Raw genomic sequence first — 25,477 nt, 5'->3', positions numbered from 1 at the left:
ATTATTTTTTTTTTCATTGAATTGTTATGAAATTATTGTATCAATGACTAAAAAATGAAACCATATTTAAATTAGGAAAAAAATATTCATTTTATTGTAAATTTTAATATAAATTTAGATAGAAAATGTGCGATTAATCGTCAGTTAATTATTGAAGTCATGCAATTAATTACGATAAAAAAAAAATAATCGACTGACACCTCTAATATATATATATTAGAGCTGGGACGAAATATCATTTGGCAATACATTGCGATACTGTCTGTCCCGATCCTCAGTATCGATCCATTAAGTGAGTATCGATACTTTTGGATACCTTAATGCAGCGCCTGCACCACCGGTTGCTTACAAGGAGCCTGTCATATCTTAATTTGCCAAGCCGATAGGTGGCAGTACTGCGCCACCGCAGCTTAGAGGCAACAAAAAAAAAACACGAACTAGAGTGTAGCCTACTAGCTAATATGCCTTGGGCTGCCAGAAATGTTTAAGGCCACAAGTGTATAGAAGTGCAGGCATGCAGCTCAGCGTCGTACGTGTGGCTTGCCGTGGCCACTTCGACAGCGGCAACTGTCGGCTAGAGCGTTCCACAACAGCATTCAAACAAAGCGTGCACCGTCGAAAAGTTGGACTTTTGAAATAATTCAGCACGCCAATCAGAATAGTTTATGCAGAGAATAGCTGGACATTGGAGCACCGGAACAGGGGAGCTCCAGCAAGGAGGCTTTCCAGCTTGGTGTGGACCAAAATGGATGAATGACTACTAGACGTGTTTAAAAAGTAAGTCCTAACTTTCATAAATTAAATGTAATATATAAAACCCTGCGAACAATTCAGTTTAAGAAAAACCTCTCGGAAAGCATTGATTGCGTTAATTTATATCTTGGGGATTTATTATAGAAAAGAAACATGTGGGCTGCTCTTTTCCTTAATTTTTTTTCTTTTCAATCAGATGTGGAGAAGCTAATGGTTTTGTGTTTGGTCAAAGTGGGCATATAAGGTGAAGATGGCCACGGTAATGTTGGTCCGGATTGAGACGTTTTTTGAAAATTCATGGCAATGTATGTACAGTATGGGCAATGATTTTGAATGGAAAACTTTTGTCTGTTCCCCACTTTTACTGATATTATTTACGGATTTACCAAAGCAGATGGCTGACATTGATAATGCATGATAATATTATTTTCCTGATTAAAAAAAACAAAACATGAGTGAGTGAAATATGGGCCATTCCGTCTGGATGATCCCTTTTTTTAATTTAAATACTCATGTTAAGGTTAATACTAGCAAAAAAAAAAGCCCAAAAATAAAACTTAAAAGTAGTATCGGAGTACGTATCGGATCGCCAAGTATCAGGATCCGTATTGGATCGCGACAGAAAATGGCTGCCTTTCATAGTTCCTGACTATTGTCAAGTGCTTAGGCACTTTTGCTCTATTTTCATGGAGAGTCTGTGAATAAAAATAGAAGTAAATTAGTTTTAATCTTCAAACCACCTACACACTTTCTCTATCTGAAGCTAATGTATTCATAGCAACACTTTATAGTCAAGAGGTTAACTTTTTGTGATGTGGGCCACTTGTTTCTAAGAGTTAAGTGTTCTGGAAGCAAATTACCACTTGACAAAATCCAATATATTTTTCAGAAGATTTTACAATATAAGTGCTCCAACAAAATGTTGTAATTATCACAACTAAAAGTGAAAATAAAACAACTTCACACCCTTTGTTTACACTCTTCCTCTTTATTAGTTACACCAAAATATGTCATTATCCACGCAATCTGTGAGTTTTCATTAGGTACCATTACATGCTTTTAACAATGATTTCAAAGTTTATTCTACCAAAAAGACTGGTGGGTCCAGTCTGAACAAGACATAAATGGCAGTATGAATATGACTGAAATAATGATTGTCTGTTATTTTCCCCTCAGTTGGCCAGTAACCAATTCAGAAAGTAAGTATGGATGGATATTCCGCAAGTATCTTGCAGTTCACAAGAAGATTGATGTGATGAGAATATTCATGCAACAATAATAAATCAAGTTGAATCAACACAAAACTCTGTATTTGGGCACTGATGTCAATTTTCAAATCTAGGTGCTAAAAACATGTTTGGCGTTGTAAAAAGTTTGTCTCATAATAGTCTTTACTAGGGTATTTTTTTTGTCTGGTCACCAGGTACAAATAGACTGTGAGGGCCGGTCGCAGTACCTACAACATTTCATAATACAAAGCTGACATCTACTGGCCAGATGTTGTACATGCAAAACACAAATGCATGCAAATACAAAGTAAAACTGGAAAAATATAAATTTTACACAAAAAATACAGTGAGTCTAAAAGCTAATATAGCATTTAAGCTTGTGCTCGATATTAGAATTAAAACAGGACGATTTTTCTATGGTACTGTAGTGTAGTTAATTTTATTTCATCTATTTATTTCAAGAATAACGCCAACGTTGTTATGCAAAAACATCAAGATGTATCCACTCTGTGAGTTGAGATATCTAAAGTTGCCGTGCTTTGTATTGTACTGTTGCTTTCCATTACTCTTACATTTGAGAGGCAGCTGCTGAGTTATTCATAAAGCCCCATTACTCCTTATGCATTTTTAATTAACTAGGCATTGCCTTTATGCCTTGACATAGAGCCATTTCAATGAATACCTACTGTCCAATTATTAATAGCATGGACCGTCAGTATAACGTCAAAAGATTCCACCACACTGTCACAATTAGTACATATTATCTTGCATTATACGTTGATATGTCTTATAGCTATCGTTGTCATCATCATTTTAGTGGCGGAGGGCGCCTCTCGTTAGTTAATAACAGCACATATTATGGGTGTTGAAAGTGAAACATCCACATCCCTCACAGGTGAAACTCTCCTGTATGTACTGTAAGTCACATATGGAGTTGTAAAACACCGAAATGATGAATAAAAGGGTTTGTCTGTACTCCACAGCACAATATAATGTTACCAGTGATGTACTGCGAGGCTCATGCCTGTTGAGGCACTGACATTAGTCAAGATTTAAAAGCCAAAATAACTGTTACTTGTTTGCCATTAAGCCTGATATTAAAGAGTAGCAAATATAAATACTATATATAAATAATAATAATAATATGTATAAGCTCCCCCCCCCCCAAAAAAAAAGGGCAGATCATTTTAAAGAAAGACCTATATATCCCAATTTAGCATTTTACCTTAAAATTGCATGAAACCAATGGCTAGTTGTATCACATTTTATACTTATATATTTCTTGGAATCAATGCATCATATATAAACAAAATGTATATCAGATGAAAGACCAAAGTCTTAGGTATATTTTTGGTATTCATGTCATTTTTATACTTCACATTTTTATACTTTGTGCAGAGCAGTTATGAGCCATCATATAGAGGTAGTGAACATGTGCTATTTTGCCCCACCAATGGGTAAGTTGTCACACTATATGGAGTAAGATGTCACACTGGATGTTGCAACTAATAAAGCAAGGACAAATTTATCCTTGTTCTCCTGGGGGGATTTTGTTTGGTTTTTAGAGCCAGAGAAATTGTTTATCATTGATTTTGAAAATTTACCATAGTCATTGAGCAAACGTTAACATAAAATTATGAAATGGATTCAAGTCCTTAGGAACTGCTAGCAAGTAGGTCATAGCTCTCAGCCACAAATGCCTGTTTTGCTTCCCTTAAACTGAAAATATGAGATTAAATTTAAGTAAAAATAAATAAAGAAAGAAAGCATTTCGTTTAATGGATGGATGGTTCATCATGAAAATTAAACCAGTCTTGACATGTGGGCATACTGTAGTTCCAACAACTGGAAAATCCATTTTTAAACAATGAAACAAAACCTGGTAAACTAATTTCCTTACTCTTCAGACTTATTATCTGAAGAACAATTCTGTTGCTAGAGGTGCATTTTTCATTGGCCCATTCTTTGCATATGTGACGACAAACCCCAAAATAATTGAGACAAGTTGCCCCAAACTACCATGTTGGCTAATACTTCTAGTTTAAAGTTAGCTTAAAACAGAGCAGTAACTGAGGCATGACTCGATGCCTGAATCTCTCCTATAACGAGTCCACATGATTTGCTGCTAGAATTTGTCTATGTATAACACCTTTTTAAAAATGTATGAAGTTCAATTTTTTTTATTTGGGTTGTGCAAAACAAATAACTGGAACTCATCTCAGCTCACAATGTGCTATTCTTTTTTCAGACAGTACACAACCCCTGGCCATTTATACAAAGAAAACTAGCATTCCACTTTTTTGTTGCGCCCTGTGGTAGACAAGAAAATTGCAATGTGACAACTTACCCATGATACAACTAGCCCCGGTCTCTAATAATAGAAATATTACTACTTAGAACGAATAGAAATATGGCTGCATCTTTTAGTCATTGATACAGTAATTTCATAATAATTCATAAAATTGAGTTCAAATTAGAAAGATGTACTGTACTGTAAAGAAAAAAGAAATTCTGCCACTAGATGAGATAATTGCATTTGTAAATGTTGGTGACAGCTTAGTGCATTTTTCTTTTCATATTAAGAGGTATGTAATCTTTAACATGAAGTAACTTGTGAAATTCTGCACATTTTTTACCCCAATCTTCACAAATATATGCATTGCTATTGCATTTATTACTGCAAAATTTTGACATGGACATTTCTGCTGCATTGCTACTGGAATTCTCCCATTACAGGCTTTCCAAGTAAGTCATTAATCGCGCATTAAAAAAAATTGTGGCGTTATAGGAACTTAGGAACTTTAAATTAACTTTAAATTAACACTAATTTTGACACCCTTGACATCTAAATTCTAAGATGTGTTTAATCGGATTAAAAAAATGTAATCATTTGACAGTTCAGTTCTAATGTCTATATATATATATTTTATTATTATTATTATTATTATTATATATATATTTTTTATTATTATTGTTTTTTTAGCTGTAGTTATTTTGTTAACTATAATAACACACACGCCAGTCCATCCCACAGAGAAAGCTCCACCACTGTCGGTCACTAAAGTGCATTCGATCAATGCTCATATTCAGATAAGATTTAGTAATATTCATTATTACTCATATAAAACATTGCTCCGCTTAAACTTAAGGCATTTGATGTCTTATGATGTCTCTTATTTGCATTCAAATATTTTTGACAGAGCTTCCTTGATGGCCTATCTGGTTGGAAGCCTCATTTCCAAAAGACACCTGTCTCTTATCTCCTTCTTCTCTGTCAGGATCGAAGCATGCAGACTCTTGAATTACCTGCCTATACAATGTCATTTATTTGTCCCCTAAGATAGTGTAACCCAACCTTGAAATCAGAGCCACCTAAGCTGAATAAATGAAACCCTAATCAAAAATGCTGCTCTCTTTTGGATGGGCGTCAAAGAGGAAGGATGAGCCATCCTGATTTGATTTTCTTTCCAAACCACATGATGCATTCAGACAATTAAAATTTCAGCAAGTCTTTCGCTGATAGCCTGTGAGTGAGTGCCGTTGGGCCAAGACGTGGTTTTAGATTTCTTGCGGTTCCGCTGACACTGAGGGCAGGTTATTTATTTTGGCTTGCTTCCATGTCAGAGAAAACTCTGTTTTAACTAAGCATCTGTCTGGAGTCAGAGAGCAAGGTCAAAGGCTTAAAGGACCAGTAAAGAGAACCCCTTTTGGCAACAATATTTGGTGCACCTGCGCTACACTAATCAGGGCCAATACCCAAATTAGAAACATAGAACAAAAAGTAAGGAAATGTATGTTTTGTATTGTTGTAACAATGCTTCATGACAATACATTTCTAAAAAGCCAGTTTATTTCCCTTTAAATGCTTCTATATTTATAAGTAACATATATTTGTCAGATAAGCAGCAAAGCTGAGTATGTGGGTTGTGGCCGTGAAAATTTTGCAAAATCTTTGATATATTTTTTACCATTATTATTTAGTTTTGCATATTTGCTTCTATCTTGTTTGATGTTTGGAGAAGTATTGACCAGTAAGTGTACTCAGTAACGTTTTAGTTAGCCATCTATGGTCTTTGTATGAGAAATCCAGTTTTACATGTAAAATATTACAGTTTTCGCTCTTAAAGAGTATAATGTTCCCTCTCTACTTCACAGATACCAGTAGGTTATTGTTTGGAAGTGAAGGGACACTCCTCAACCTCATTTCATTGAGAAGTCGATCGAAGATGACGCCGCATCATCGCCGTTCGTGATAAACCGTCTGCGGGGCTGAATTTCTATGATCACCACACGTCAACTTCATCCTTCATGTTTCAAGTGTGATTAAATCAAAGACAAATAAAAAGTTAACACTGTTACTCAAAACAGGTTTGTATATATTCACAGAAGTATCAGTAGTCTCCCTTCCAAGCACTCTCTCTCGCTTACGCAGGGTGCATATCAGGCTTTTGATGACGTATAATGACGTATGAATCGGATGCGTGCGGATGAGCGTTCACAGTGCAGACGATTTATATCCAAAAGAGGCCCAGGACTGGTCTGAAAAAGTCAAAATTGAACTGCAGTGTGAATGCAGCCTTAGGAGTTTGGTTCCTGTGTCTTGTCTACATATGCAAATTCGGCTGTGCCAACCCCCGCTCTTGATTGGTGGACTAGTTTCACGCTCGTTCCTGCTAGGTTGCTGTCCTCGACTTCCTCCAGCGTCAGTTTTGAATGTTGTTTACAAACAGCAACGGAAATCCCTCGGAAAGTACCTTTAAAATGGCTTACCTTAACCAGAAACTCACGTCACATTGTAGCCAAAGGTACAATCCTGGTGGATTAATGCACCTTGTAAATTGTTGTGCAAATTGAAAGTTAGTTGCCATGACTACCGCTCTACTTCTGTACTTCCGGCTTCTTTAAAAGAAGAAAAAGAAGATGAATGAAGAACCAGTGGTAGTCATGGGAGCTAACTTTCGAGCATGCTGCGCTCATATTAAATTAGGAATGCAACCTATAATTAGCATCTCTGTAAAATAAAATAAAATAATTTATTAGGTTTAACAATTGTTTGAAGGGTGGGGAGTTCTTACAGTTTTTTATGATTGCTTTAAACCACACTGTGTAAAAAGTGACCACTAGATGTAACTATAGGATAGAATACAGCCAAAATGCATGCATTCAGAAGCACGCAGATTACGGTGGCTCAGAGAGACCACACTCAGCAAGCCTACCACAAATTCTTATTTTGCGTAAGCGAACGAGCATCTCAGCGAGCGACGGTGACTTGGCAGCCGGTGTGAAGCCCAGCGAGCGATACTGAAAGACTGAGAGAGCCGGATTTAGCCAGAGCAGCTAACGAGCGGCTAGCGGGAGTTAGTAGGAGCCATAGGTTGGAGTGGCTAACAAGAGCGCCTAGTTGGAGAAGCTAGTAAAAAAATAAATAAAGATTTTTAAAAAAGCTAGTAAAAGCTTGCGAAAGCAGAAGGTGACAAGCGACGGGAGCCCGAATCACAGGACTCAGCGACGACCACCAGCAGGCCCCAGCTGGACATCCGTAGCAGGAAGATGGTGGCGAAACGTGGCAGCCTTTTGTAAGGTGAGACTACAGCCATGTAAATAATTAGTGATTACTAAATCTACGATAAATGAAAATTACATTTATGCGATACAACACATTTTTTTGAATAATTTTTACATAAATAGTCTGTCAGGATGGGGGGGGGGGATTAATGAATTACTAGTTCACCACCAGATGGTGCTAGGGATCACTGACTGTCCCTTAAAGCACGAACTAAAAAATAGGGCTTGGATTTTAAAAACACTACACGACATTAGCACACGAAATGCAGAGCATCCTGTGCAAAAGAATCACTCTTGTAAAAATTATAAACACATGTACGCAAACCATCTTATATGTTACCTTATGAAATACACACGTTTCATAATGTTTAACTGTTTGAACCAGTTACACAATGCTATGTTTAACATACATTTTTAATTTCTCGTCTTATAACCAAAATTAGTCAATATAGTCAATCACAACAAAACATGTCCCAGTGATTTTCATCATGAGTGTGTGCGTGCGCGTGTATGTATGTGCGCATGTGTGTGCGTGTATGTATGTGTCAGTTGGAGTGTGCCCCTGCATGTCAATGACTGCTGAAAGAGACTTGTGTGCATTCACTTGTGGAAGTTTTCACTGCCAGATGTGGAATTGCTGTCTACAAATAAAAGAAAATAAAGTAAAATGTGATTAAGATGAAGTCATCAAGTATAATCTGCTGCACAGCAACATTGCAGAGGGGCTACTGCTGTCTTGGCCAATGGACAACCAGATAGGAAAGTGCAGCAGTCCATGACACCCTTTTACCCACAGGGGTCCATCCACAATAAGAGTGACAACAACGATGAGGTCATCAAAATAGGCCTTGGCATGATGTGCTTGAGAGCAATGCCCAGCTGGGGGAGAATTGCCGATTTAGTGAGCAGTGAAGCTTGACAACTCCACTACAGGCAGTGCATAATTCCCAGCACACAGAGAAAAGACATGAGTTGGAAAAAAGTAAATGTATGGTTCCACCATAAATAATGAAACACAAATGACATTCTATACCTTCTGGCTTACTTTGCAGGGCTATTTTGTTTTTCTTATTACACTCCATTGGTTTTGTTTCTCATTGAATTTTAATCTTAGAGAAACAAAGCCCGCTCTTCAAAAGGAAGTCAACAAGAAATAACTAAATAAGCACTCTTCAAGGATTAAAGACTACTTTCTTTAAAGTATTTTTGCTAGCGCTGTAAAAAACAGTCGCGTTCACCTGAGTTCACAGCAAGAGAATTCTTGGGTCGAGGGAGAAACTTATCATGCTGTTGACTGTTATTGTGCACATTAATGTCTGAATTGTCATGACTGCAGTTCTGTATTTATTTTTACTTATTTTCTTTTGTTTTTCATCACAATTTTTCAATACATTGGCCACCTGAATCAAAGATCTTGTCTTTATTTACTGCCTCTGCCCTCCAGTAGCCAAATCTGGAATTATCTGCTATAGGCCAGTTACGTTGCATACAATAACCTAGCATTGCTTAAACACTTGCTACAAAAGTGTTGTGTGTTCAGCTCCAACTCAGTGAGTGAATGTGAGAGGGAATGGTTGTCTGACGTTACATGTGCCCTACAACTGACTGGTGACCCGTCCACAGGGTGGAGTCTGCCTTTTGTTGCAATATATTGTTTTTTTTTCCCCTCCATCCTTAAACGTAGAATATACAGTATTGTCATAGTGTATGTTAAAACTGTATATGACCTGACAATACATATTATTAAAATGATCTTTTGACCATCCCTCTCTGACCCAATTTTATGCCTCCAATTTAATTTTATATTACTGTATGATTTTAGAAGTTGTCATGAGTTTTTTAAGACTGTAAACTGTTCCTTTCAGTCAGCAGTTTCATGAAGTCCTCAATAAAAACATGTTCCACATACACAAACTATTCACTTACATATGCAGTATAACTTTTTTTTTTTTTTACGTTTTGCAAATAGTCTTAAAATGTCATGAATTCTCTTTTTTTTATTCTGCACCCTTATTTAGGTAGATAATATTTAGTAAACATTGATGAGACACTATGATATATTTTGAAAGCTATCCATTTGAAAACGGACTAAAATGTAATCCCAAATAGCAGTGTCAGTTTGCCGCCTCAGTTATTGAACATTTTGTTACAATGCTGCCATCCAGTGGGTGCTTCTAGACACTACAATTTATTGAAATATCTGAACTACTGCACATGGTTGTTTGAAGTTCAAAATGAATCGTTTTTACACTTAAGGATTGTACACTGCTGCTGTCTCAGGTTTAATAAATGGGACTGTATGCATTGAGATAAAAAAAAAATATCTTATGCAAATATTTACCTTTTCTGAAGCCTCAATGACCAACACAAAGTAAAAATAGATATTACACACACACACATGCCAAATCTGCATTTGCATATTCGTTTACCATTTAACCACCGAATTCCAAATCAATTTAATGGGTTACTAATTGTGTTTTTTGCCAAAAAACACGTCATAATATATATATATATATATATATATATATGATTTGATCCTAATGCAAAATGGGGTGCACTTATTTAGCGCATGGCATCATATTCACTTTTTCAACAATTTTTTTTTAATCATCTGTTGTCTGAGTTTAGTCATGTAACATTTGTAAAATGAGCCTTGATTGGTCGTTACCTGAGCCCTGGCCAACTGTGATGTCATTTTGAGTTGACAGCAAGTGACAAAATGGCCACCCCCTGAAATGGATAAAACCTGGTGGGTTTTGTTGCTGAATTCATATTCCACAAACACAATATTAATCACAATACCGCGTTAAGACTAATGGGGCTGCATAGAAAGTATTTTAAAGATTTGTGGGGGTTTGCCTTCCTTTTTATAATGGCTTTTTTTTTGTCATATAGGCTAGCTGGTAAGGGTGTATGAGCAAGGCAAGACAGTGACCTTGAGCAAATAAATACTCCACCATTTTAGTAACCAAGGTTTCAATTTCTTCCATCACTCTTTGTTTTACTGGATTGTTAAAAAGTTACTGTTTTTTGTGTGTCTCACCCTGTGTATATATACATATAGCACCATAAAATAAAGAATGGTGTACATTTTAAAACTACAGGAAAGATGGATTAATGGAGTTCAGTGACCTGCAGAGGTCAGTAAAATACGGTTTCAAATCCCTTGAAAGTGGCCACTCAAACAGCAGAGATCACATTTCTCTGATGTGAAACTGTTCAACAAAACTGTGCTGTGTTGTTCATAGAGTAAGCGATTAAAAAAAACTACAGTATACACTGTCCTGCTGTGTTTAAAGATAAAACAGTTCCATTGAACAGAAATAATTCTAGTGACTGTCACGTCGCCAACTCTTTGTGGAAATGCCAAGCAGGGACACTTGCAATTTTGTCATCAATATTTTGTAAAAACAGACTATTTATTTCAAAATGTTTTTTGTTTTGTTTGTTGAAGCCATCGAAGGCACACTTTTAACGAAATATTGTATTTGTTATCATATAATGTACGTATTTTTTGCTGTTTTGGTGCACCCTTCATATACTCAGGCATCTGAAGGAAAACATCAACAAAACCATTCACCAGAAAAGCTGATTTAATTATCTGCTTTTGATATATGTTAGTTGCTTGATCGTCAAGGTTGAGGGACTATTGAAAACAGCCATTTTGCCCAAAGAGCTATTTGGTATTTAAAATAACTTTGCTGTGGGGTGTGGAAGGCACTTTTATTACAGCTGCTGTTGCATTTTGTCTGTATTTAGATTTTAGTAGAAGTTTTAGCTGCAATCCTGCCGTTTGTATTGGCTTGCTTGCCTGACTTCCGTCCAGGAAGCACTTTAGTTTCAGTTCCCTCTCCGTGACGATGTGAAACTGAATAAGTTTCCACTCTAATGTAGTGTGTATTATTCTATTTTTATATTTTATATTAAAATTTTCCATACGTCATTTAGGATAGACGGCAAGCTACCGCGCGACCCTGAACAATATAAAAGGACAGAAGGCTACGTAAATACTTCTGGTTGCTTGTTGTCACAGCAACATCGACATCGCGTCTGGTGGTCACGTGCTCAGTTCCCTATCCAATCACGTTCTTCATGTTACGTGACGTACGAGATTCAAAGTATGCAGCAACTGCAACGTTTCTGTCCGGAGTCCTGGGTCTGGTCCGTCTTGTTCATCATAAAAGCCATTTAACTTTCAATGTTTTTGGACCATTAAATATTATATATTTTACGGGGATGGAGGGAAGAGTTATCGGACCAGGGCCGTACAGGGCGACAAAGCTGGTGAGTGTGTTAAGAAATCTAAACAAAAGAAATAGCTTGTCTATTTACTTGAGTTTTAATAACTTTGGAGTAGGAGCTAATTGTTTATGATATGGATATTTAACCACGAGATAACGCAGTTTCTACGTAAATGTAATTTATAGACATTTTTTTTTACGTTTTTAGTCACAAATCTAACGCTATGAAGGAGCTGCTACTCGTTTTGGTTGTGCTAGCCAATGTCAAGGGGGTGGAATGCGCTGTTTTTCCCGAACCCAAATCCAACTAAAAGTCGCTTAATAATTACGAGACAAACGAGTTGCCTCATATTTGCATCCGGCTGCATAAATAATAGGAAGCTGCAAAGTTTGTTCCTTGGTAGTGGATATTTTTCCGTGACCGGCAACTCTCCTGTTCACGCTATTTTGCCGTGAACATACTGATTGGTCAATCGCTGGAGCAACTGACTGGAACACCCCCTTCTGTGAATTCATTTTAGTTTTGCCACCGATAGGCTGCTATCGGCATTACTAGCCTAACCCTATGCAGATGCCTGGTGGGCTGGTGACTTTTGGGGCTGATGCATCGCGCTTTGTTATTTTGTGGGAGCGGCCATTAATCTAGTGACAACATGGACTGTAAACTGAACCAATCAACATCAGTGGCAGAGTTACGTTGTAGCAAGGAGTCATGCGGGGCTTAAGGTCAAAATGCCAGCCCCCTGACCCTAATCATAACCATCAGAGCAACCGTTATTGACATTACCTGCCTTAGTGTTACCCTCTTTTTTTCTTTAAATGTCAACCCAAAAGGATGTAGAAAGTGGATTCATTTTCATTAGAACGTACTGGGAGTCATCAACATTAACAAATTCAGCAATATATTGTGTGTTTTAACTGCATCGCAGTGTGTGTGTTGAATTTCCCTTTAATGGTAACAAGAATGGGATCTATCACACCTGAAAGACTTTTAAACAGTAGTCAGGTTCAGGTGTAACAAGTAAGTTGGTTCATTTGGAAAATATAAAAGGTTGTGCACGTTTGGCCTTTATGTATTTCAAATGAAGAATTCCCTTATTTGTGTGGTACTTCCTGTTTTACAGTGGAATGAAACAATTCAACTCTTCCGTGGAGGCATGCCATTAAGAAGACACTGGATGCACTTCCGCTACTATGATTGCACTTTCTCAGGAGCTGAGGCTGTGGAGTATCTTCATCAGCTTCTCCGGCACAACTGCAACTTTGGGCCAGAGGTGACTCGCTACCAGACCTTACAGCTGCTCAGGAAGTTCCTCAAAGCCCATGTCATTGAAGACATTAAGGGACGCCATGGAACAGAAGACTTTGAAGATAACAGTCATTTGTACAGGTAGATGTTTGTTTTTTTTAAAAAAATACAAGTGTGTGAGCATGGACTAGTTACTGGAGAGACGCTGGTTCATACTACTTCACTGAGCTCAGTGATGTCTCTTTTTGTTTTAGATTCCCCAGTTTGTCTCCCCTTAAGTGTTTTCCATCGAGATCTCTGTCTAGAAACGGCACTGATCTACCGAGACTCATCCGCTGGGATGACTATGAAGAATTACCGCAGCAGGAGAATGCGGCACCTGTGAAGTCGACTGGCATGGTGAGACACACTCAGTTGTGCATGCTCAATTATGGTCATTTATGGATTTGCGTGATGTCCTGCAGTTCTTCCAATTTGGTTTAAAACGCTGCATAACACAAATTCAGCTTTATTAAGAGTTCGTAATAGCAGCTTTCTGGCAAATGGCTCAGAAGACTATACTGTATGTGTGTCTTGTCTTGCTGGATCTATCTGCGATATTTCATACTCTACCTGACCACAATATCTCAGAGCCTTGGTTTTAGCACCTTGTTGGCATCAGTGGTAGTCTTCTGGATTGGTTTAGTTCATGGGTTGCCAACCTTTTTGAATTTGAGAACTATTACATACATACTGATTAATGTGATGTGAAGGGTTACTTAATACAAAGGTTCTACTGTAGATACAATAATTAGGCAACATATAAATGGTTATTTTATTTATCAAGGGGGAAAAAACTATTCAAAGCTGCCAAGCCCTGAGTGGAAAATTACTTGCCCCCTAAATCTAATAATTGGTTGTGCCATCCAGCAGCAACAACTTAAATCAAGTGCTTTTTTATATCTGGCAATTAGTCTTTCACTGTAGTGGGGTTTCCATCCACCCATCCTAATTAAAAAATTCAAGAAATGCGAACATAAAACTGAATGGAAACACTAGAAATTCGAAAAAAGGCCCAAAATGCACACAAAAAAGTTTTTACGCTTGGAGGGGGTGGAGTTTGAAGGGTATTGAAAAAAGGAAAATGCTAATTTTGGCTATGGAAACCGCTTTTGCAAATAAACGCTGACAAGACGGGATACACGTCGCACGTTTCGACCAGATATTACATCACACGTACGTTTATAGTCACAAAGCAATGGCGGACGATAAAGTAAAAGGTATGTTTGGGGGGACGACGAAACAGAAATCTTTTTGGAATTAATTAAAGAAGCGAATATTAATGCAATGTTAGATGGAAAACAGCAAAAAAAAAAAAAAGAATTACAAAAGCAAACTGATACGCCGAGGATTTTCTGGTGAAGAGCAGAATTTTTAGTTCAGTCTGTCATAGGGAGTCATCCAGGGTCTGCCTCAGAACATGATACCACCATTGATTTTTTTTGTCTTTCCTAAGATGCTTCAAAGAGAAAAAGAAGTTCAGTTCAGCAAGGTTCAAGTTCACCAAGTTCAGCCAAATTGTATTTATTCCCGTGTTTAACCTTAAGATGGCGCCAAACAGGCGTTTTGTTCTCCCCGCCCCCCAGATTCAAGCTTTCAACAAACATCCACTAAAATTCCAAAATAATGACCAGGACATGCAGACCGCATTAGTAGACACCAGTTTATACAGTTAATCATCAAAAAAAAGAAGAAGGTTGATTTAGTGTTGGGTAACCCTTAAGCTGAGACGACGAGGGAGTCGTTCATGAGAAGATGTTCTGGTTCTTTTGTGACCTTCTTGATGAGTCGTCGTTGTTCTCTTTGGATAATTTTTGTTGGCTGACTGTTCACCACTGTTCCATGTTTTCTTCCTTTTGTCCTAAAGCTTTAGACTGACTTAATTTATTTCCCATTTGTTCTCTAATCAAATTTGATCATGTCTTTTTGTTAAAGCTTTTTTGAGATCTTTGGGCTGATTTCATTGTGTCTGACACGATCGATTTAAGTGATTTCTTGATTGAACAAGTCTGAATCTAATCAGGCTTGGGTGTAGAAAGAGAAAATGACCTCAACTTTCCCCCCCAAAAAAGAATGTATTTTTTTCACACAAGGCCAGTAGCTTTGAATATATATTTGTTCCTTAATAAAATCACAATTTAATAACTCCATTAATTGAATGTTTACTTGGGTCATTTTTTTCCCCAGAGGGGGCAAGATGGACGACTCGTGAGCACAGTTCTGAGGTCATGGGTTTACTTACCTCAAATATGTCCAGTCCAGTCCAGTCACTGATTGACCATTTTTAAAACTCATCTTAAAACCCAATTCCATTCCTTGGAATCAGCATGAGACTATAACCCCTTGTTATTTACATACTTATTTACAACACTTTGTTTTTTTGATGGATTTTTGGGGGCAGGACATTTTTCTTTCGAATATTTTTAGCATTATTTCAATAAATAAATAAATAAGTTACAATAATCTAAGTAAGAAAAGAAGAATCAAAAGAGAACAGTCAATAGAAAAAAAACAATGAATATTCGAAAAGGATTTAGAAGAAGTAAAACTTAACTTGCTTCATTTGCTGTTGTTTTTTTTTTTAATGGGCTCCATAAATAAATGAATATCCATTCATCCATATTCCTTACAGTAAGTATATGCACCAAAATGTTTGAACCTGAAAAAGGTTTTCCATATCTGTCCTTTTTATCAGACTTCGGATTTTTGGACCAAAAGGCACAGTGTAGCGATTGGAGATGTGCATGAATGCAAACTAATCCGCAGAAAAGATATTACTCCCAAGCAAGTGGACCACATCTGGAAGTCAATGACAGCTGCACAGTATGTACCAAATCTCTCCAACGTTGCTTACTGTCATCTTCCATGTTGTTATTTCTCTTGATGTATGATATGATTTGACTTTCAGTTTACAGCGAGTGCTCGGTTTAACGACATTGGATGGTGTGTTAAATCCAGCACACGTGAAAGGCAAATTCATAGTTCACAACGTCTTCAACATCAATAAGTCGGGCATAGTTGTGTTGGATAACAATGATGGTAATGCCACAATACTTACCGATACTTTTAACTGGTTTGTTTCTGTTGCAATATCTGACTTGCATCACTCCGATTCCTTCTTCCCAGATGACATGCCCCACTGGGTGGTATCAGCAATGAAATGCTTGGCCAACTGTAAGGACACTTTTGTATGCAAAGTTTTACTGTAAAACAGCAACAACAACAACAACAAAATGGCATTACATTGACACCTGTATTTTTTTTTAACTATAGAAGATACATTTGCGTGAGTGATGTATAAAAACAACACTATATAGAGAAACAGACATTTGTATGTAGTTGTATACTAAATGATATATACAGTACATATTGCATAGTCTGTTCCTACAGTACAATTGTGCAGCACTCCATTTTGCATTTGGTCTATTCAGTGTGTAGATAACTAAAAATGTAATTGTCTTCTTTTTAAGGGCCTAATGGCAATGACAGCAAACAACCATTGTATCCAGGATTTGAGAGAGATGTTCTGAAAACAGTAGCCGACTACTATCAGCGACTCAAAGAACCTCTGCTGACTTTCCATCTTTATGAAGTCTTTGTCAACATTCTCAGTGAGCTTTTCTAGATGAGCCATTTTATTATGTGTACCTCCATGATTCAAAAACTTTAATACATTTCATCCTTCTTGCCTGCTGTATTTCATCTCCAGGTCTGCTGCAGGAGCAAGACTTGGCCACTGAGGCTCTTCAAGTCAGCACTCTTTTGCTGCCGCCGCCCAATCGAAGGCATCTTCAGCTATTGTTGAGACTCATGGCGCGGGTCTCCAGCAACTTCCATCTGCCATCACTCAATGACACTATTGCCACCCGCACACTGGTATGAATTCCTAACAGTTATTTGTGTCATGTGTTTGAATCATCAGTGTATGTATTAGTGCTGTCAAAGTTAAAGCGTTAACTCATTGATTAATCACCAAAAAATGATCACATTAATCATGTATTAACGCAGATTAATCACACTATTAATTTTGACCACAAACTAGTGGTGTAGTCTAGGGTATACGCGGATATTCGGCGCATACCCACTTCTTTTTCAGTCAGTTTTGCATCTAACCACTTCTAAATCCTCCTTGATGCGCATCATTCAGTAATATGTGAGGATGGTCAAGCCACGGCCCACCCTCCTCTGCCTCTTGATTGGCTGGCAGGCGATGCCTTCGCTGATTAGATTTGCTAATTTTACGCATGAGGACTGATGAGCCAACTTTAGGCAGAGAAGGGCGGGTCATAAACAGGTTGAATGATCCTTCAAATGTTGTCCTGAACACAGGGTTTTAGCTTAACCCGGAGCGCATCGCACATGTACTCCAGACACTACTTGTGGTGTGGTTTCGAACCCCGGAGTGGATGCTGCCGGTTATGCACTTACCAACATGAACGAGTTTCGTTTCATTAGCTAGGCTGGTAGGTCATTTTAAGTAAGTTAAAACACAAGAATGGAGACATACTTAAAAATTTGGCCTAAAACAATATTGAAATCATAAGTGACTGTTGTTCACAATTTTTGTTGATTGTTCACTAAATAATGTTTTACAATATTATTTATACTGTATATTTGTCTCATGACAAACTCATTTTACATTAATTCAAGTCGCCTGTGTTACAATTGCTACAAACTGCTGAAGTCAATAAAGTCCTGATAATTTTATTATTGTGAGCAAGTAAAAATTACGGATTTTTCTTACATGTCATTGTATCTTAAACAGGACGGTTTTCTGGACTACTTCAAACAAACAAAAAAGTGGAATTTTTTAGTATACCCACTTCTTCAAGGACCACTACACCACTGCTGCAGATGATTATTTAGCTTGACAGCGGGTGGTTATGTTTAATGTAGTGCAGGTTGTGTTTAAGCAATAAACATAACTAAATGCTTTAAAGTAAAGCATTTAATAAATGCTTGTGTATGACATTCAGAATGTTTGTTCTAGCTAAAATAATGGGGCCACTTTTTTTTTTTCATTTTAAATTTTGAAAGTAATTAACTGATTAGAAAAAGAGGAAGATGAGAGTGCAGTGAATCAAAAAGTTACTTCAAATTTGGTAGGATTTTTTTTTGGGATAAAAAGCATAGTGATTAATCATGGTTAATCAATATTTAAGATGGGATTAATCAGATTTTTTTTTATATATATATATAGTTTGACATCTTTAGTATATATATGCATTAGAGGTGCACTGAAAAGAAAATGATTGGCCCGAAACCAAACATGAGGAAACGGATGCCCAAACACTGAAAGAAATTATAATACTGAACCTTTAAAAACCTTGAAAAATAATGAAAAGAAAAAAGAACAAGCAAATCCTCGGCGAGATAAAAAAATTTTTTTTGCACTTTTCCAGGCTATGTTCATACTGCAGGTCAATTCCAATATTTTGCCCAATGTGTTATGTATCTACTCAAATTTTTACATGTGAACAGTTGAATTCCGTTATTTTTCTTCTTCTTCTTTCAAATCCGATCCAGTCCTCTTTCTTATGTAGATATTAATCGGATATGATGCAAAGGCAAATGGGCATGTACCAGCTGGATCGTAAATGGCACTGCTATTGATGTAAAATTATATTTAGATTCATGGATAAGTTGTAATATTTTCTTTCTTCTATAATACAATTCTTCTGTAAAATACAGTTGTTGAACAAAGCAATCAAAACGGACTCAGCGTTATATTTGTTATACTTTATTCTCATAGGACCAGTTCTCTCCACTTAAACTTCTCACTTACAGGTTTAGTTATCCGCCCACAAGCACCACACTCCACCAGCATTAATTTATTAAAATCCCTTAAAATTAAAGGCCTTACAGATGATTTGATTTTAGCCACGTGAGAGGACGCCGTCTTATATGTTCCATGTTAGCAGCACATAAAAAAAAAACAATTTCCATTTTTTAAATCGGTAATACTCACCAATACTCTCATTATTTGAGAGCGAATGACTATGCAGTATTTATTAAGTTAACTTTCACCATAGCGATCCAGCTGTTTCTCTGCAACATCATGAGAAGCTTACAACCATAGGTTATCTGGCGTCAACCCTACAAGGAGCCTCACCTGCTTGTTGGATCCTTTTCTAAAATCTACACTTTCCACAATGCTGTTCACTGTCCAGCTGGCTGGCTACCATCTCGTTTCTGAATTTGTTTTATTTGTATTATGTTATATTTAAAGCTGCTCTGTGTAACAATTTGGCCAAAAATATCTTTACTATAGACTTTTTATTTGACCATTTATGACTGAAACATCTAATTACAAACCCAATTCCAAAAAAGTTGGGACACTATACAAATTGTGAATAAAAACTGAATGCAATTATGTGGAAGTGCCCAATTTTAATATTTTATTCAGAATAGAACATAGCAAACAGGTCAAAAGTTTAAACTGAGAAAATGTATCATTTTAAGGGTAAACTATGTTGATTTGCAATTCCATGGTGTCAACAAATCTAAAAAAAAAAAGTTATGACAAGGCAATTTTCACCACTGTGAGGCATCTCCTCTTCTTACAACAGTCTGCAAACGTCTAGGGATCGAGGAGACAAGTTTCTCAAGTTTAGAAATAGGAATGCTGTCCCATTCTTGTCTAACACGCGTCTCTCTAACAGTTCAACTGTCTTGGGCTTTCTTTGTTGCACCTTCCCCTTTATGATGCGCCAAATGTACTCTAGAAGTGAAAGAAGTGGACTGCAGGCTGGTCATTTCAATACCCGGATCCTTTTCCTACGCAGCCATGATGTTGTAATTGGTGCTGCAAATGGTCTGGCATTATCGTGTTGAGAAATGCAAGATCTTCTCTGAAAGTGATGATGCCTGGATGGGAGCATATGTTGTTCTCTAATCTGAATATACCTTTCTGCATAGACGATGCCTTTCCAGATGTGGAAGCTGCCCATGCCACACACACTTATGCAACCCTATACCATCCCAGATGCAGGCTTATAAACTGACTTGGGTTGTCCTTGTCCTCTTTAGTCGGTATGATATAGCGGCCCAGTTTTCCACAAAACTTTAAATCGTGATTTGTCTGACCACAACACAGGTTTCCACTTTGCCACACTCCATTTTAAATCACCCCTGGCCCAGAGAAATGCCTGCGCTTCTTGGTCTGCTTTAGGAATGGCTTCTTCTTTGTACTGTCGAGTTTCATCTGGCAACGGCGGCTGGCACGGTGGATTGTTTTCACCCACAATGTTTTTTGGAAGTATTGCTGAGTCCTTTCTGTGATTTCCCTTACAGTAAACATTCCTGTTTGCGGTGCAGTGCTGTTTAAGGGCCCGAAGATCATGGGCGTCCAATATGATTGTTCGGCCTTGACCCTTACACACAGAGATTGTTCCAGATTCTCTGAATCTTTGGATGATGTTATGCACTGTAGATGATGAATGATTTTTTTCAACCTTTTTTTAGATTTGTTGGCACCATGACATTTACAATCAACATATTTTTCCCTTTAAATGACACATTTTCTCAGTTTAAACTTTTGACCTGTCATCTATGCTCTATTTTGAACAAAATATTGAAATCTGGCACTTCCACATAATTGCATTTAGGTTTTTTTCACAATTTGTATAGTGTCCCAAGTTTTGGGGAATTGGGTTTGTAGTAGATTAACACCTTAGCTGTTCACAATGGGTACTCCTGCAAGCCTCTGGCCAATAGCTTTCAGACTGGATTCAGGTTCGAATTTCTCTCCCTCCGTCTGCAGATGTGAAGTCATGTGCGCATTGTGTACGTGAAGAAGGATGTGTGCAGTTTCATTTTACATCAACAAGTGACGGTAGCAATTCAGAATTTAATTGTCTTTTTTTAGAGAGAGCGAGCTCAGTATTATTCATTCGGCATATCATCATCATTGCTCTCTTCTTTTTTTTTTTTTTTGTGCGTGTGTGTGCGTTTGTGTTCTTTAATTCACCTGAAATCTGTTAAAAATCCTAAACCCTTCACCTTAAATGGATACTTCAAAGTCCCGCCAGAGTCGTGAAGTTGTCAGGAGACCAGAGGAAGGATCAAAATAAATCAATATGAAACAAAGTGAAATCCAGCACCAGACACCATCCATATGCCACCCACAGAGTTACAAACCAGAATCTTTCACCAACCCCAGAAACATCTCAATTCCAATAGATTGGGGAGACCAGAGGAAAAAAACTAAAGGAAGGAAGGCTAGATGAAGCAGAGTGAGATCCTCAAATGCATCCACTGATCAAAATGGAATTTTCTGCTTCAGTAGCTTTTACTCCACGAGCCGTCGTAGATGCAATGCAAGCACTCAGTGCAGCTGACACAACTGTAGTTTATTTCCTGTGCTCGCCCCTGTCTAGATGGTGCAAATGTTCTCCCCCTGTGTTTTGGGCTCCTCGGATGAGATGGACTTGGATGAGCTGCTTGCCTCAAAACTGGTCACTTTCATGATGGAGCACCACAACACCGTCTTCCAAGTGCCTGACAAGCTGCGCCGCCAAGTTGAGGAGCACCTTTCCCACTTCCGAAGAGTTCAGGTCTGTGCCATTTAGGAATGCAGACCCAGTGACATGCTTTAGTTTAGCCAAGCACACTTTCAGTGTTTACACATAACCATAACCTTGATATTATTTCAATTAACTCATTTACTCCCAGCCATTTCCAGTGAAGCAACCCCCTTCGTTCCCCGCTGTTTTACTGGATTTTGACTGATTTTGCAAGGACCACAGAATATTGTGTTCTATTGATATAAAAACATGGAACCTACCAAAAAAAAGATTAAAGTCTCTTCCTTCATCAGAAAAAAAAGTATATTTCTATCTGTTTCTGTTTTGCAGCAATTAGCAATAGAATATAGCTAAGTTTAATCCTTATTGACAAATCTGTTTGGTAAATGAGCTTTTTACAACATTGCCCTGGTTGATCTCTTATATTCTGCTGCCACCTGCTGGCCATTTTTTGTAATAACTACCATTGCCACTACCATTCACTTCAGTTCAGAGGCTGCATTAAAACCTTCAGTATGCTCTAGCATAAAAAAAATATATCATAAAAAACATATAGATACTTCTTTGGAAGCATGGTAATATTTAAAATGGAATGTATTTATGTTTTTGGGATGCGCTTATGTCCATTTAAAAATATATATATTTTCTTTTCTTTTACAAATTGTATGTTTTTGGGATTAAACTGAATGCAGACATCCCAAAAATGTAATAATAAAAAAATGAAAGGCAAAAAAATGGATATAAGTGTTTTTCACATAGCAGCAACAATTTTATGAGATCATGCTTGCATGCGATTTTTGAGGTGAAGTTGATTTTAGTGCTGAAGGCAAATATTTCTTTGACGTTTTTTTTTTATTTTTATTCCCCACCAGATTAAATATGCAGGTTCTGATACAGACTTCAGCACATCTCCAGCATTTTATAAACAGATAAGCAGAGTTGAGTCAGAGGAGCCAAAGGTGATTGGTACCCAGACACCTCTGCAACAGCTACTGGAAGGCTTGATCTCTGACAAAGAACTTCCCGCCAAGGACAAAAGGAAACGACTAAAACAGGTATGCCTTCATGTGAACAAATAAGCATCTAATATGCCAGTTTTGATCATGCAACATCCTTCCATTTGACTTTGCTAAGTAATACACCTACTTTTATTTCAGTTCCAAAAGTCTTATCCCGAAGTCTACCGCAATCGATTCCCCTCTGAGGAAAGTAGAGCCGCTGTCATACCAGAGAAGAACCCTCGCCTCAAACCTCACCTCATGTTTTTCAGCATCAAGAAACCATCGAACCCTTTTCAAAGGAGCTGGAGTTTTAGAGCATAAACTACCAACACGGACTCTGGTTTAGTTAAAGCTTGGTGCGTATGTCAAACTCCTGACACATCAGAATGCTTGATAAACAAAATAGTTTCAAACCTTCAAAAAAAAAGGTTGACAAAAAGATTGGAAAGATAGACACTTTGCGAAAAAGTGTCGACTGTTGTCAATTAAATTCATTATGGGCCAGTAAGATCAACAAATAAGCATATGCTGTTACTATAGATTCAAAGATGTTGTGCTAGCTTGACTAGCAGCTTGTTGCATACTTGAAAAATTAATTCAGTGTGAAGTCATAACGTCCCAAGATACTGTTCAACTATAGTTAGAAAATAACCAAAAAAAGCTAGATGAAACCACTAACCAGACTGAAAATTGCAAATAAGAAATTGTTTTCCAAGTTTACAGTTCACAAGCACTAACAAAGAAAACACTGCTGTTTGTTGCAATGAATTCAAATGGTTGAGTACTTAAGATGTACAGTAATAAAAATAAAATTGTACTCGTTCACTCAAGTGAAACATATGCATTTCAAAAAAATATGAAAGTGTTACTGGTTCTAAACATTATTGCATGTCATAATCAAAATGTTTATGATAAATGACTGCTGCATTCAGTAAGTAAACTATACTGTAGTGTACTATACACATTTTTGTACGAAATTGGCGAGTTGTTGTTGTTTTTTTTGTTGCTTCTTTTTTAAAAGTTATTTCATGTAATGCAATTACTTTTATATTTTAGTTTTCCTGGTAAGGGTGTCTTTCGGCTGATAAGTGTACAAATAATGACTGTTTTGCTTTTTATAAATTCCAGTTAAATATCAGCAATTTACACCCTTTCTGCTTGGACAAACTTTAGATCTTATTTAATGTGCACTCTAAAAACGTGTTTCTTCCAGGCCACACTGTATTTTTAACACTGCTGTATTGTCACTTAAACTTTGTTCTAAGAGATGTTTTATTTTTATAGATGCTAATATTGTTGATTAATACACTCAAATCAATGTAATAATAATACTGGATCAACTGTTACACTTGAACTTGACTTTGCTGGAAAGTGAAACATTTAATGTTTATTTGATGTCCCAGATTTGAGATTGAGGCATTATTTCTCACTGTAGAATCACAGCATAATTATGATCTCATTTCTTTAAAAATATAACAATACTGCAAGATAAAAATGAATACTGTCCCTGTGTATGTATTTGCACCTTGTTAAGAATAGAAAATATTTTTCTGTCAAACATACTCAAATTGTTTAACCCCTTCTCAAGGTTTCTTATTTTTCCCCTAATGATTTTTTTTGTTGTTGTTGTTTTGTTTTTCCTTGACCTCTTGAGGTTAGATCAGGGGACGTTGTTAATTTGTCAACTGTGGGTGTTTGATGCCCTTTGAGACTCTTTTGGGATTAAGGCCTAGATAAATAAACTTGACTTGACTTGTATCGGTCTGCCTTCTATGTATAAGCTCCCTAAGACCTATGAAGATAAATCATGGTATCTGGCACCAAAATTGTTTCAAGACGCTCAAGGTCACTGTACAACATAATAAAAAAATAATTAAAAATTGTGATCATAATGCTTTAGGTTGTGTGTAATCCGTTCTTTTACATTCGAGCCACCGTGCCGAAGAACAGTGGGTGTTCTATTCTTACTGATTATGGGCAGTTATCTGCTGAAGCAGTACATCATCCACTAACTTTGTGGCCACAACAGAAAAACCTAACCTGAGTGTAAAACAGCCAAACGGTCGTATTAGCGAATACCTCAGTCCCTCTTCACAAACACTTGACGTACATACTCTACTGGAGTTGTAGCTGTGTTTCATGGAAGCTCCTGCTACTGGATGATTTCCTATGAACGTTTAGGGTGCTCTCACATAATCACCCTCCAAGTCATCAGGTGTGATGAACAAAAATATCAAATTTCGCAACAATGGTCATAAATGTATTTTTTTGTTACAAATAATGTCCCAGATAGCAAAATATGTTAAATCAATGTTGAGAAGGTTGATTTAACATTGATTCAACACTGATCCAGCTTTGTTCAACAAAAGTGGGAACAAATACCTAATAGATAACTATTTTTAGGGTGCAGAATCCAAAACTGATTTTAGTTTTTCTTTATTACGTCAGGTTTTTGAGCTCCAGGATCCGTCCGTCCGTCCCGTCCGTCCGTCCGTCCGTCTTCTTCCGCTTATCCGGGGTCGGGTCGCGGGGGCAGCAGCTTTAGCAGGGAAGCCCAGACTTCCCTCTCCCCAGCCACTTCAGCCAGCTCATCCGACGGGACCCCAAGGCGTTCCCAGGACAGCCGAGAGACATAGTCTCTCCAGCGTGTCCTGGGTCGTCCCCGGGGCCTCCTGCCGGTAGGACATGCCCGGAACACCTCCCCAGGGAGGCGTCCAGGAGGCATCCGAACCAGATGCCCGAGCCACCTCAACTGGTTCCTCTCAACGTGGAGGAGCAGCGACTCGACGCTGAGTCCCTCTCGGATGACCGAGCTTCTCACCCTGTCTCTAAGGGAGAGCCCGGCTACCCTGCGGAGGAAACTCATTTCGGCCGC

General features: G+C 37.6%; 1 protein-coding gene across 1 annotated transcript; it reads left to right on the top strand.

Annotated features, from left to right (window-relative positions):
- The first annotated feature begins 11,671 nt into the window (after nucleotides 1-11,671).
- LOC144057863 (DEP domain-containing protein 1B-like) lies at nucleotides 11,672-24,360 on the top strand. The gene is made up of 11 exons (XM_077575831.1): nucleotides 11,672-11,831; nucleotides 12,913-13,178; nucleotides 13,292-13,436; nucleotides 15,772-15,899; nucleotides 15,985-16,115; nucleotides 16,203-16,250; nucleotides 16,547-16,687; nucleotides 16,786-16,952; nucleotides 21,455-21,631; nucleotides 22,474-22,656; nucleotides 22,759-24,360. The coding sequence occupies exons 1-11, from the start codon at nucleotides 11,784-11,786 to the stop codon at nucleotides 22,921-22,923; spliced, it is 1,599 nt and encodes a 532-aa protein (XP_077431957.1). The 5' UTR covers nucleotides 11,672-11,783; the 3' UTR covers nucleotides 22,924-24,360.
- Nucleotides 24,361-25,477: the final 1,117 nt, after the last annotated feature.

This window comes from Vanacampus margaritifer, chromosome 9 (genome assembly GCF_051991255.1).
Source record: "Vanacampus margaritifer isolate UIUO_Vmar chromosome 9, RoL_Vmar_1.0, whole genome shotgun sequence".
Taxonomy (NCBI): Eukaryota; Metazoa; Chordata; class Actinopteri; order Syngnathiformes; family Syngnathidae; genus Vanacampus; species Vanacampus margaritifer.
This window is presented reverse-complemented; position numbering and strand designations above follow the sequence as displayed.